The following is a 14030-nucleotide window of genomic DNA, read 5'->3' as shown; positions in this document are numbered from 1 at the left end:
TTATGTGCTTTATATTTCTCTTGCCTGCTACAGAAATCAGTGCCAATATATTTTTAAAATCTTTTTTAAAACTGAAAAAAATAAAACAACAACGGAAACTTTTATAAAATTTTACCTTTATAAAATGTAAGTTCTCTAATGTACTCTGGGTAGGAGTATTGACTAATGAGTAATAAGAATATAAATCAGGGGTGCCTGGATGGCTCAGTTGGTTAAGTGTCCAACTCTTGATTTCAGCTCAGGTCATGATCTCAGGGTCATGAGATCGAGCCCACATGGGGCTCCACACTCAGCAGGGAGAATGCTTAAGATTCTCTCTCTCCCTCCACCCCTCCCCTGCTTTCTCTCTCTCTCAAAATAAATAAAATCTTTAAAATGTATGTATATAAATCAATTAACAGGCTATCTGAGATAGAGAAGGAGCAATGAGTCTCTGGTGTCACATCTGGGGTGAGGGAAAAGGAGGAGAGAAAGAAATGAAATGAAATGAAGAGGTGAATCCATCAAAGTACTTGCACCTCATAACCAAGTGGAGCTGACATCTTGGGGGGCAGCCAAGAACAGCAACTCATGAAGAATTTCTAACGTGATGTCCCCTGACTTCCTCAGACATCCCCACTGACACAGGGTTTATTTCCAACAGGAGGAAGTCACTAGCCTGTATGCCACCCTTTCGACTCATAGCACCAAGGAAGACTGAGAGAAGGTGCATGTCAGAAGCAGATGGTGATGGCGGATAGCTGCGGCTGAGGAACAACACCTCCAGTTCTTTCTTACCTCAACCAGTAACAAGGGACAAAACTTAAAGTGAGGTTTGCAGTATCTCAAAAGGTCCAAGAACAACTGACCACTTGTCCATGCCCGGGAGTGTTATGGAAACTATGACGTGCTCACTGTTCTCAAGCGTTCCTGGTCAGGAGAGGGAGACAAGCACACACACAGTCACATCATTGTTATTCAGTGAGTTCAGAGATCGATGGGAAAAGCACCACCGGTGCCAGGCCAATGGAGAGGACAAAATCTACCTCAGCATGGAGGATTTGACAGAAGATGTCCTAGTGCAGCAAACATGACCTGATTACCATCAGATGGCTTCACTTTCAATTTCCAATTGTTTTAATGTGGAGCTCCTTACCCAGGAGCATTTACAGCGGATGGTAGAGTGGATATGTACTGTTCGGCCTGTCACACAGGTTTTCTTCTTAAAGAATCACCCCTTCTTTCCTAGGGAACTCTTCTTCCACCCCATTCCAACTATGTGGTGTTAGCTAATCCCCATTCCTCATCTTTCTTGTCTCCCTCAATTAACCCAGGGTGAGCTCATCCAGCTCTTTTCCTGGAACTTTCCAAATTCCTTCTGCGGTGATAAGGTCACAATGTAAGAGGTTAGAGAGACCTTAAAGTTGACACTTCCCTTATATGGGAGAAGCTGGTCTCTGGTGAGACAGAATAAAACTGACACCCAGAAGAGCAATGAAAACAGATGGGGAGATGGAGTCTTGGTAGCTCCAAGGCCCTGATCCTAGTGGCCTCTGAGGCCCATTAGCACCTTTCCCATTAGTTATCTGTGAAATACCACAGCATCCCTCCAGAAGTCCTCTTGCTGAGGCTAGTTCCAGCTTGATTTCTATCGCTTGCAATCAAGAGGCTCACGGTAGCTGTGACTTCTTGACATTTTCTTCCTTATCTTGAATTCACATTTCTCCTCTCATCTTCCCCCTTCCCAAGAAGAGTCAGCCCAGCCTCAATGCTGCTAGTTTCTCCTTATTCTGGCTGTTCATACTTTGAAAATCTGGCCAAGATTCTTGCTTCCCCATTAGCTATGCTTCCAGTTGTTCTGGAACTATAGGTTTCCCAAAGCCAGCTCCCATTTCAAAATATAATAAAATGCTGTCTACCAAGAGCCCTCACCAGAGAATCCAACTGAGTAGGCCAAGGGTGGGGCCAAAGAATCTGTATTTCTAAAAAAATACACCCTGGTTGATTCTGATGTGCAGCCGAGTAGAAGAATCACTTGGCCTGATGACCCATGAAGCTTGTCAGCTTGAAGAGTGGAGGAGTGTCCTAGACATGGCACAGATTAACGGTTCAATTTCTTGTCAAGCTTTGAGTACTGCTGAGTCTGGTTTACCTCAAAGAAAGCAGAATTATTGCCGGCTTGGGAATATGTAATAGCAGTTCCAAGGTGCTCAGAGAACTCTCCTGAAGGGGCTTGGGATGACTTCAGCATGAGGAACATGCCTGACCCCTTCCACAAGCTTTTGCTTTCCTTCATGCTGGAGATGGACGATGTAGAGGACATTTGTTTCTTTTTCAAGTCTAGAGTTACATCACAAGATTGCATAATTTTTCTTATAAAGTGTCTTTCCAATGTGGCTATCCTCAGAGTTGCTGGGCATAGTCAACCCAGAGGCAGCGGCAGAGTTGAAGCAGGAGAGAAACTTTCTTCTAATCCCTCAAGCAATGTCACCTTTGGAGCAGTAAAACTGCTCTCATTCTCATGAGAGATGACAAGTGCTTCAAAGCAGCCATTTTTTAAACGTGGATGCCAGGTGAGGAAAGATTTGATTTGCTGGATGGGTCAGCCAAGTAAAGCAAATACGGCCTCGCGCCTTACCTAATTCACTGAGGCTTGCACAGTGGCCGAGCTGAGCCTACCTCACCAGCTCTCGGAGGCTCTTGGATTTTGACGTGTGCTGATTTACCCTAGGCATGATACAACAGGTGTTTCAAGGCTTTTTTCTATCAGGAAAAAAGCTTGTATTTTACCTCAGGCTCTTATGTTTTTTATTTCATTATGTTTTAATTTTATTTCTTCCAAGCCTGCGGAATCAGAAGGGGAGGGGGGTTAAGAATCAGTGGGGACTTGGAATGATTAGAATCAAAGGAATTTTTTGCCATTTGGCCAATAGCATCCCTCATCCTAAAGCTGCGATGCTTTGCTTTGCTTTTTTTTTTTTTTTTTTTTTTTTTGGCTTTGCTTTTGTCTTCTCTTTTCTTGCTTTTTCCCTCCACTTTCTTTCTTCTCTCTGCTTCCCTCCCTCCCTCCCCTCCCCTCCCCTCCCCTCCCCTCCCCTCCCCTCAACACATTCAAAGAGTGCCCTAAACGGTGACAAACTTGCATGTGCTTCCTTTATGACTCAACCCCTGGGCCTCTCGCCAACCCCCCGCAGATGGCCCCAAACTGCAGGCACCCCTTGAGGAGAGCCCCACGTTTGCAGCCCGGCTTGGAACGGCCAGCGCGCAGCGCGGTGGGGAGTGCCGGTGTCCCGGTCCTGGGGGAAGGCAAAGCAGCTTCCAGGAGGAAACGGGCGTTTCCTTCCCACGCGCTCGAGCGAGCCCTGGGGCCCGGCCGCGCGACTCCACCCTGCCCCTCCCGGCGCTCCGGGAAAAGCCAGTCGCCACACACAGGCACACGCAGGCCCCAGGGCGGCGCCCTAAGGAGAGCGGCACCCACGGCCAATTGCCATGGCAACCCCGGGGTTCGTTCCATTCCCCACCCAGCCGGTCCCCCCACCCTCCCCGCCCTCTCCCCTGCCCTGCAGCCAACCGGCTTGAGCGCGTCCCGCGAGCGCGCTATAAAACCTAAGCCGGTGCCGCCGGGGAACAGAGGCGGGCGCCCGACCTGCTGCGGGGCGAGCGGGGCCGATCTGGAGCGCCCAGTCTTGTTTCGTGCAAGCGGGAGGGAAAAGCCTGACCATGCAGAGTGTGCAGAGTCTGCCCAAGCGGTGCATTGGCCTGGCCTTCCTGCTGCTCCACGTCCTGGGACAGGTGAGCGGCGCTCCCGTCAGGTGCCTCTGGTTACTTTGCCCTCCAGGGCGGCCCCTGCTCGGCGGCCCGGGTCACCCCGCCTTCGATAGTCCCTGCTGAGAGCTTTCTCCTTCTTGTCCCGCCCGCTCCAGGTCGCGGCCACCCAGCGCTGTCCCGCCCAGTGTCCGGCCCGGTGTCCCGAGACGCCGCCAAGCTGCGCCCCCGGGGTGCGAGCCGTGCTGGACGACTGCTCCTGCTGTGTGGTGTGCGCCCGCCAGCGCGGCGAGACCTGCTCCCTGCTGGAGCCGTGCGAGGAGAGCCGCGGCCTCTTCTGCGACCGCAGAGCCGACCCCAGCGCGGGAACGGGCATCTGCATGGGTAACCCGGCCCCCTGCGCCGCCCGCCCTCCGCTCCCGCCTGCTGCCCCTTTCCTCGCCTTCTCCCCTTCCCTGAGGGGAACGTGCAAATAATAATTGGGATGCTACAGCAGGTGATGTTTGTGGAGCGCTTACTGTGCGCCAGGCATGGTCGGGGGTGGGGGGGTGCTTGCGGCTTTGGGGAGCGCTAGAAGCCGGAGAGGAAACCTGCCCGCAAAGGTGAGAAGCACTCATCACCTGCCTCCTTACAGTGGGATCTGGATAGCCTAGCCGAGGAAGAGAGCAGAGTTTAGGGCCAGTGAAATCATTTCCTTTGGACATTTCCAAGGGGGTGCTTGGGGGTGCTGGAATCTTGGGCTTACAAGCTCACAGTTCCCCCCCGCCCCAACCTGCCGCCCAGCAGGTTTGTTTTCACACTTGTAATGATCCTATTTGAGTTAAAGCAGCCTTTGGTCTCCTGGACGACTATGTAATCCCAGTCTGGGCTGTGAATAAAATAAAATGCAGACAACCAACCAATTCAGGCTGGTGAAACTGATTGGGGGATCATTTTTCCCCCGTGGTGCACCACTGAGTCGGAGGCTGCCCCCGACTCCCCCGATAAGAGGGCTTCGAATAGCCTTTTACTTTCTTCTCTAAGTTACTGATTATTTATTGTGCTGGAATGCCAAGGAATCCTAGCACCCTTCCCTATTTGACCAGTTAACCTATTGGGAGAATACGAAGTGCACCTTTTTTTTTCTAATTCTAAGCTGTTGGAGTAGGAGAATCTAAGGAGGTTCTAGCAAAATGACTTTATCATGGGAACAACAGCTGTGGGAGAGTCACTTCTTAGTGGCGCTCCCCCTGCCTCATCTGTGAAATAAAATGGCAGGATTGGATGGTCTTCAAGGTTTCTTCTTGCTCTGGGAGGCCTCCAGGAGGACATCTCTCTGCCAGAGAGAGAGAGAGAGAAGAAACAGATCACTTCAACGAGAAAAAGGGGGATGTAGGATTTGCATGTAGCTTGTATAGCTTCTCCACCACCCTCTGTTCTTGATTTTTCTCTCTGCCCTTCCCTCTGCCTTGCTTCCCAATGCTCTAGCGGTAGAAGGCGACAACTGTGTGTTTGATGGGGTCATTTACCAAAGCGGGGAGACCTTCCAGCCAAGCTGCAAATACCAGTGTGCCTGCAGAGATGGGCAGATCGGCTGTGTGCCCCGCTGTGGAGAGGACCTGCTCCTGCCCCAGCCCGACTGCCCAGCTCCCAGAAAAGTTGAAGTGCCTGGGGAGTGCTGTGAAAAGTGGATCTGTGACTCAGATGAGAAGGGGCAGTTGGGAGGCCTTGCCCTTCCAGGTAAGAAACTCCGGATACCTGAACGTGATCACCACACAGGTTAAAGGCAGGCAGGAAGCATGGGTGCTCTTTGGGATTTGCCATGAGAAACTGGCCTCCGTTTCTGGCCATCCGGTTGTGGATTCCAGATTGCCCACTGAGAACAAACACATCACGTGTGTGGATCCAAGCCAAGGTATTGAAGTCTGCACACAGTTTCTCCCAAAGAGAACCTGCTGCATTCAGTGGTTCTTCTGAGCAGGGGGACTGATTTTGTCTTACTGCCTGACTACTGTTTATATTTTAGTCCAGCCCCGCTTGACCCTTATTAACATCACAGAGATAAAAGTAAAAAAAAAAAAATCAGTCTTTTCCAGATTCTGGATATTACCCATGTGCTCTCAAGACCAGCCTTCCTGAAGAATGCTACTTTTCCCTGGACAGGTGTCACAGAGAAATGCCACCTTTCCAGATGCTGTAGGAAGGGTCAAGGATCTTTGTTTTGCTTTTTCTTTGTGTTTTATCTTCTAAAGGAAAGGGTTTTTTGGAAAAAAAATTCAAGAGCCAGTAGAGAATATTTTAGAAGCCATGAATCAGCCAGATTATTTATGCCGGCGTACGCAGAGCTTTCCAGCTTTTCTGAGGTCAGAAATTATCAGCCATGCCTCGCAGATAGGAGAACTGCCATGTAGAAGCGCCCCAAGCCATACATATGAAGTGCTGAGACAGAACTTTTTGTAATCAAAGTCCAAGTGTCTATATCCCAATAATCCAAGCAACCGGTTTCACCTCCCTAGAACAAAGTATAGCTTTCGTCACTATTTTGAGTCAGTAGGTTCTAATGGCTCATCCAATTAAAATTTCATCATGATCCTTTTTCTGTATAAAATCACATGTTGAAAACACTACAGCTTATGGAATGGTTGTTGATGCTATCCTGTTCTACATTCTTCAAACTGCTAGGCTTCTTAAAGACCAGTTCTCCTAAGCTTCTTCAGGACAAGTTGGACAGTCATTCCACAAATCTTTCTTGAAGGCCTAGAATGTTCCGGCATTGTGCCTCCTCTTTGGGGTTTATAAATACAGAGATCCAGTTCTGAGAGCACCTGAGTTTAGTAGGTACAGAATTGAATGAGACCCTCTTTCCAATGATGGTTGAAAGGATCATTCGGCAATCCCCATGTTTTACCCAATATGGCCGCCTTTAATGGTCCATCCCATAGCCTACAGGACAGAAGCCACGGTAGGAGTTGCGGTCTCTGACTCCAGCAGCAACTGCATTGAACAGACCACAGAGTGGAGCGCATGTTCCAAGAGCTGTGGCATGGGTTTTTCCACTCGGGTCACCAACAGGAATCCACAGTGTGAAATGGTGAAGCAGACTCGCCTCTGCATGGTGCGGCCCTGTGAACAAGAACACAAGCAACCAGCAGATAAGGTAGGAGCCTGGGGACAGCCTCCCATCCCAGAGCCAGGTAGCTTTGCCTCATGGGCATCTGGGTTCTAGAAAGTCACCGTGATACTAGTTGACTCAGAGGTCAGCTCTAGCGGGGAGTGAACCCCAGAGAAAAGGCAGAGAGCTTCCTGCAATGAGGGAGTTTACCTTCTTCTTTTTTTTTCTCTTTCATGTACTGAAATATCCCAAGCAACTCACAGCAGGTCCACAGGTAGAGGGAGGAGCCGGCCAACTCTAATAGTGTCCCCAGTTGAGACGGTCTGGCAAATCTCATTCCATTCCTGGAAAAAAACTGGCTGCTCAGTTGCCAAGCACAGCTGATTTTAAAGTGGTCACTTCTGACCTCAGTTTTTTCACCCCTTAGGCTCGATCTGTAGGAAGCACGGGATAGAAATTGTATCTTCCTCACTCAACCCTCAGTCCCCAACATCCTACCTGGCCCATATTGTGTGCTTGATAAACAATTGTTGATAAATAAATGAATGGATGTCTGGGAATTATTTTCAGTATTTTAAAAAGTCTAGTGGGAATAGTACATTTGCCAGCATAAGGCGATATGTGCCAAATAAAATAGCACATTTCTTTCCCTTTTTTGCTGGAAATGAATCAACTCAGTGTGTTAACACTGACTATAAGGCATGTGGATCAGAAGCTCTGATTGGTTCCTGATGACATCACAGGCCTTGTTACCAGAGCCCTAGATCAGATAAATGCAATACTCAAATTGAACCATTATATGGAAATTTGTACAAACCTAAGGCCAAAATAGTGTCTTAACAATGAAAGATTTACATATCTCTACACCGAGGCAATATCACCTAATGCTTAAGGGTGCGACTCTGGAGCCGGACAACCTAAATCCTGGCTTACCACACGAACTAGCTGTGGGATCTGGATGAATTTTCTTTCTTTTTTTTTTTTTTATTTAAAGGATTTTATTTATTTATTTGACAGAGAGAGAGAAAGCGAGAGAGGGAACACAAGCAGGGGGAGTGGGAGAGGGAGAAGCAGGCTTCCCGCTGAGCAGAGAGCCCGATGTGGGGCTCGATCCCAGGATCCCAAGATCATGACCTGAGCCGAAGGCAGTCGCTTAACCGACTGAGCCACCCAGGCGCCCCTGGATGAATTTTCTTAACCTCTAAGCCTCAATTCCTTCCCCCATATAATGAGGCCATTATATGAGTACCTACCTCAAAGTTGTCATGAGGATTAAATAGAATGAATTTACAAAGTGGCTGGGCAGAGATGACTCTGTTAACATTAGGCATCATTTCTATCTATTGCTAGAATAAGACTCCAGCAGTCGTATTAGTTATATGGCTACATGGCTATATGACTTTTGGGGGTCCATCCTAATTTATGTTTCTTCCACCAATTTTGAAAGAACACATAGAAACATCCCTAAAATTATATGCTAGAAGCTGCACCTCCCCACACTTAGGGGAATTCCAACATGCATGTGGCACAGTTATGTAGGTTCACCCACAAAGCTGCCTCTCTGTTTCTCTCTCCCTGTGTCTCTGTTCCTGTCTCCTGTCTGTCTTTCTCTGCTTCTCTCTCTCTCTCTCACACACACACACACAGATGTTGCTGACCTTGTACCTCTTTGAGGACATTGGCAAGAATACAGGCTACTCATTAAATATGAAAAAGGAAGAAAAAGGGGGCCTTTAATATTGTCAAGGACACACTTCTTTATTAAATAAGGCTTTTCCATGTCATGCCTCCAAAACTTTGCTTTTTCCATTGTTTCTTTTGCCAAAATTTTTATATTTGTTTGTGTAACTTGCACCCAGTTTTATATTGGGAGATACTATATTTAAGATATATACATTTCATAAAGGTTCCAAAATTTATTTGGAATCTGGGGAAATACTAGCATAATAATCATTACTTCCTAACACCAAAAGATGCTTAAATATGAGCCAGTGCTTCTCTAAGTGTGGCTCCCCAGACCAGCAGCATCATCTAAGAACCCGTTAGAAATGTAAATGTTTGGGGCCCACATCAAACCTACTGCATCAGAAACTCTGGGTGTAAGGCCCAACAATCTGTGTTTTAGCAGACCTTCTAGAAGATTCTGATGTAAAGTTTGAGAGCCACTGATTTAAGAGAATCCCAAGCCTCATCATTCCACAGCTGTGGGCTGTGCCTAGGAAAGTGAAAAGCAGAAGAGAATTATGGCAAATTAGTAGGTGAAGAAATCTAGGTGGGAAATAAACATAGAGTCAGTGTTGTGCTGAATTATCAATATGAAGGTTCCTCATCAACCATTACTAATGGCATATTGAATAAATTCTCCACTTACCCCACTTTCATGGAAAATAACCTTAAATCCTATTGTTTTAGATGTTCCTAAGGGTATAATAGAAGACATGGGCTTGTGTCAGACATTCAATCACTAGATGTTTCTGGAGACTTTAGGCCTTTGAGACTCTATTTACTCATCTGTGAAGCTTGCACAGTTGTTCCTTACATGAATAATTGATCCTAGTAGGAGTGAATGTTGTTAATAATGTTAAGTGAATTAATGTCTGAAAAGTATTTGAAGCATTAGGAGGTATGCAACGCTGCCAGGTATATTCCCTTTCTTTTTATAATGCCTAAGAATGCATAAACTAAAACAACATCAAAGTCTGTTCCAGTGCCTTGAAAAAATAGCTTTATTTATATACACTTTCACCCTCATGCTTATTGCCACGAGGTCAAAAGATGGTTGTGTACCATTAGGCATGGTTTCCACATTCTAGGCAGGAAGACAATGAATGCAGGGAGCAATAAAGAACTGTACCTATCTGAAGGGCAAAGGGCTTCCCAGAATGCCTTGGCCTATGTATCATTGGCCAGAACTTGATCACAAAGCCATCCCAAGCTCCCAGATATTCTGGGGAAGCAAATACTAGTAGCTGACCAAATTGCCCAAACACTATAATGTCATGTTAGCAAAGAAGAAAGAACAATGGATAGGGGGTAGGCAGCTAGCAATTTATTCCATATCCCTAATGGTCCCTCAGAGGAATGGTAGCCATTCCACGAATCTCTCCTTTCTTCTTTCTTAGAAAGGAAAGAAGTGTCTCCGCACCACGAAGTCACTCAAAGCCATCCACCTGCAGTTCAAGAACTGCACCAGCCTGCACACCTACAAGCCCAGGTTCTGTGGCGTCTGTAGTGATGGCCGGTGCTGTACCCCCCACAACACCAAAACCATCCAGGTGGAGTTCCAGTGCTCCCCAGGGCAGATCATCAAGAAACCAGTGATGGTCATTGGGACCTGCACCTGTCACAGCAACTGTCCTCATAACCATGAGGCCTTCCTCCAAGAGTTAAAGCCAAACACCAGCAGAGGGGAAATGTAACATGTAATCCTACAGAGGCAAACGTAGCTACCCAACATCAAACGAATATAAGAAAAATTAAGAAGAATTATTATTTTACCCCTGAGTCCTATGTATTTTCTGTGGTCATATGAGGTCAGTTATATCTGTCTTTTTTTTTTTTTAATGAAAGATACGATTAACTGTAAACTTGAAATCAAGGTGAGCTCAGGATAGTACTTAGGGATGATTTACTCTTCTGTGGTATTGACTACAAATGAAAATTTGTATAAATTTAAGAAATCAGATACATGTTTTACTGTGTAGACTATCACATTACACTCATCTTATTTTGTTATACACTAGTGCAATATCAAGAAAATGTCACTGTCATGAATGTCACAGTGAAGTTCAATATCATACTGAACATGTTGTCATACAAATATTTTGCCATATATTGAGGTTTGACTTGAGGGGTCTCTGTTGAACTCTCTTTTTGGGTGGCTCAACCCTGAACTTCCAAGTTCAAGATCTGAGGAAATGTGTAGCTCTTCAGTGTGAAATCCAGAGACTATTAGTCTTCTGTTGCGTTGCACACTAGGAAACAAGCTGTATCTACAGGAATGGAATGTTTGTTAGTTAAGTGGACTGGTGTGATAAACTTGCTCTGTTGCAGACAAGTTGACTCCCTTCCAAAGAAAGAAGCTAAACAGAAAACTCCCGCTAATACAGAGATGACCTGGCCTCTCAGCCTTCATACATTTCTATATGCTGGAGGCTCCTGGGGCTCACTACTTTTTTGTTCAGAAGAAGCAGAACATATCAGCCGAGACTTTCTTCATCTTACTGATGAGTAAACTGGGGCCCAAAGCACCAGATTACAACCTTTGATGACTTTCAAGTATGCTGGTCATAGATTTTGAGAAAGAAGAATAAAATCAACAAGACTGTGGTGGTAAAATACCACAAATTTTATGGAAGTTCAGAATTATTGTAGACATGCCCAAAAATTATCCTTGGGCCCTAATTATGCAAACTCACAAACAAGATATATGTGTATACATATGTGTATCTAATTTGTCAGGCTATAAGGCTGCAAACTTAAATGATTACATTCTTTTAATGTTACCATGTGTGTTCAGCTTTTTTCTTTTAAAGTATTTATATGTAAGTTATACATTTTTTAAAATATTCTTTTTACTTTCTCTATTTGTCAGACATCACTAAATAAATATGATTTTATCAGTGTGTGACTGCCATTACTTATGTGCCTATGAGTTGCTTACTGAAAATATAAATAATGGATGGATCTAGAGGGTATAATGGTAAGTGAAATAAGTCAGACAGAGAAAGACAAATGCCATATGGTTTCACTCATATGGGGAATTTAAGAAACAAAACAAAGAAAAAAAGACAAACAAAAGAAACCAGACTCAACAAAGAAAAAAAGACAAACAAAAGAAACTAGAGAACAAACTGGTGGTTTTCAGTGGGAGTGGGTGAAATAGATAGAGGGGAGTAAGAGTACACTTCTCGTGATGAGCACTGAGTAATGTATAGAATTGCTGTCTCATTATATTGTACACCTGAAACTAATATAACACTATATGTTAATTATACTTCCATATAAAAAAGGAAATATAAATAAAATTAAAATTTACAAATTAAATCAGACACTAAGCGACAGCATCTATTGAAAGCAAAGCAGATATTTTTAGATGAGCTTACAATTTCTTATCAGAAGGGAAACAAAAGATAGTTCTGAGTTAGGTGATCTCTATTGCCAAGGCCTCAGATAGTCTCCACACTGTTTACTCAAGCCAACATCTCAAGCCCTGATATGTTTTTCTGGACAATCTGCTAGACACATCTATGTATTAAAAATTGAATGTGGGCCAAGCAAAACTTGCCTCCCTGGCTTCAAATTGCTCTCCATCCTCCCAATTACCCAGCTTAAACCACCAGCATTATCTTGATCAACCTACTCTTACTATGTCCCTAGAAAAGCATATTTCCAGAGGCAATGCAGAGCCCAGCAGTGAACAGGACTGCTATCAGGGCAGTGTGAGGGTCAAAGTTAATATAACTTTTATGTTAAAGTTTCTGGGTGATGCAGTGGGTCTAGAGTTCTTCCATAGTTTAAAAAAAAAAAAAAAAACCTTATCCCCAACTTCACTTCCCCTACCTACAGCCTCCTGCCTGACCCATATATTTAGCAAGTTTCTATTTGTCCCTTAAGATAAATTGGAAAGCCAATTTGATTTCTAGAGTTTAATCAAAGGATGTTATTAAGGACAGCTAACGTTAATTGCCCACTTATTTGTGCTGAGCACATTACCTTCATTAGCAGCATTTAATTTGCCCAATGGCCCTGTGAAGTAAGCACTCCTCCCCATTTTACATATGAGGAAACTTAAAAAATTTTAAACAAACAGTTAAAAGAAACTGGTGGATCTAGAACTCAAATCAAAGTCCTTTTGTTTCTAATTTAAGCTATCACATGAATCCATGCAAAGACAATCTCTCTTCAAGCCTGTTCAGTCCAATATTGTCCACAATGGCAAAATGGGAATATCCAAAGTTCCAACGATGTAGATTTGGCTAGATAATCCCAGTACAGCCATTATGATGAAAACAAAGCTATCTTTAAAATGAAAATGTAAGAAAATACTTACCTCCCACAAAAAGTATAGAACTGTGAAAAAAGTGAATTGTTTTTGTTCCAAAATTATCTGTGAATACAAATGTAAAGAGAACTAGGAGACAATATACAATAAAGTATTATAGTGTTATGCCAAGTTGGGCCTTTTTGTTGTTGCCTGTGATTTCTTTACCTTTTTCTTTTCTTTCTTTTTTTTTTTTTTTAACTGAGAACATACTACCTTTTAAAGCAGGGGGGATAAAAGGGTAAGGCTAAATTAAGATATCCTTTCAAGCAAAGTTCCCCTCATACCTCTGCTCATTCATGTTGAGTGGGCTGCCCCTTCCAGCATCCAAAATACTTGCTAATTCATTCATTTTGTCCATTCAAAAAACACTTACTGACTGTTTCTGGGTGCCTAGCATTGTTTTAAGTTCTGGGAAAATAGAACAAACAATAAAATAAACAAGTTACCTCTCCTTCCTGGAATTTACATTCTCTCTGTTGGCAAAAGCAGGCAAAAAGCAAGTAAATGATCAATGAAGATGAATATCAAATAGTGATAAATAAACCCTATGAAGATCACCAAACAGGGCAATCTAATAGAGAATTTCTTGGTGGCCAGTTTAGCTGGAGGTGGTCAAGGAAGCTCTTTCTGAAGAGGTCACATTTCATCCTAGATCTGAATGACCAAGATTAGGAGAAAGAATCTTCTGGGCAGAAGTAAGAGCTAATGCAAAAAACCTAGTATCAGGAATAAGCTTGGAACTTCAGTAGAGAAGATCTGCATGGCTTGAGTGTGCAAGGGGAGGTGGGAATGATGGAGGGCTTGCCTCATAGTGTCACAGTATTTTACAACCCATTCTTTAAATTCCATGACATTGAGCATCTCCAGGCCAGCATCTTAATCTTCTTTGTATCTACCCCAGTATCTGGCACACAGTAAGACTTCACTATAAACCCGTTGAACAGATGGATAAATAAATGAGTGAATGGACAAAATGAATGGATGGACAACAGATAGAATGTTCTTTGAAATAAACGTTAGGCTTTTAAACTATCATTTTCATTATCACTGCCACTTGGAGAGCAATCCTCCACTCTCAGACCCACACAAACACACACATGCATGCATGCAGTCCTGAAATTATAACTAAATTTATAATTTAGTTTGAAA

General features: G+C 44.2%; 1 protein-coding gene across 1 annotated transcript; it reads left to right on the top strand.

Moving 5' to 3' along the window:
* The first annotated feature begins 3554 nt into the window (after positions 1-3554).
* Positions 3555-13010, top strand: CCN3 (cellular communication network factor 3). Its single transcript, XM_036080403.2, has 5 exons — positions 3555-3771; positions 3903-4128; positions 5212-5463; positions 6666-6880; positions 9958-13010. The coding sequence occupies exons 1-5, from the start codon at positions 3700-3702 to the stop codon at positions 10252-10254; spliced, it is 1062 nt and encodes a 353-aa protein (XP_035936296.1). The 5' UTR covers positions 3555-3699; the 3' UTR covers positions 10255-13010.
* The last annotated feature ends 1020 nt before the right edge of the window (positions 13011-14030 follow it).

This window comes from Halichoerus grypus, chromosome 5 (assembly GCF_964656455.1).
Source record: "Halichoerus grypus chromosome 5, mHalGry1.hap1.1, whole genome shotgun sequence".
Classification (NCBI taxonomy): Eukaryota; Metazoa; Chordata; class Mammalia; order Carnivora; family Phocidae; genus Halichoerus; species Halichoerus grypus.
This window is presented reverse-complemented; position numbering and strand designations above follow the sequence as displayed.

Coding starts and splice junctions, on each gene's coding strand:
- CCN3 (XM_036080403.2), top strand. CDS start 3,700: ATGCAGAGTGTGCAGAGTCTGCCCAAGCGGTGCATTGGCCTGGCCTTC. Junction 4,129..5,211: donor GGGAACGGGCATCTGCATGG/GTAACCCGGCCC, acceptor CCAATGCTCTAG/CGGTAGAAGGCGACAACTGT. Junction 5,464..6,665: donor GGGAGGCCTTGCCCTTCCAG/GTAAGAAACTCC, acceptor TCCATCCCATAG/CCTACAGGACAGAAGCCACG.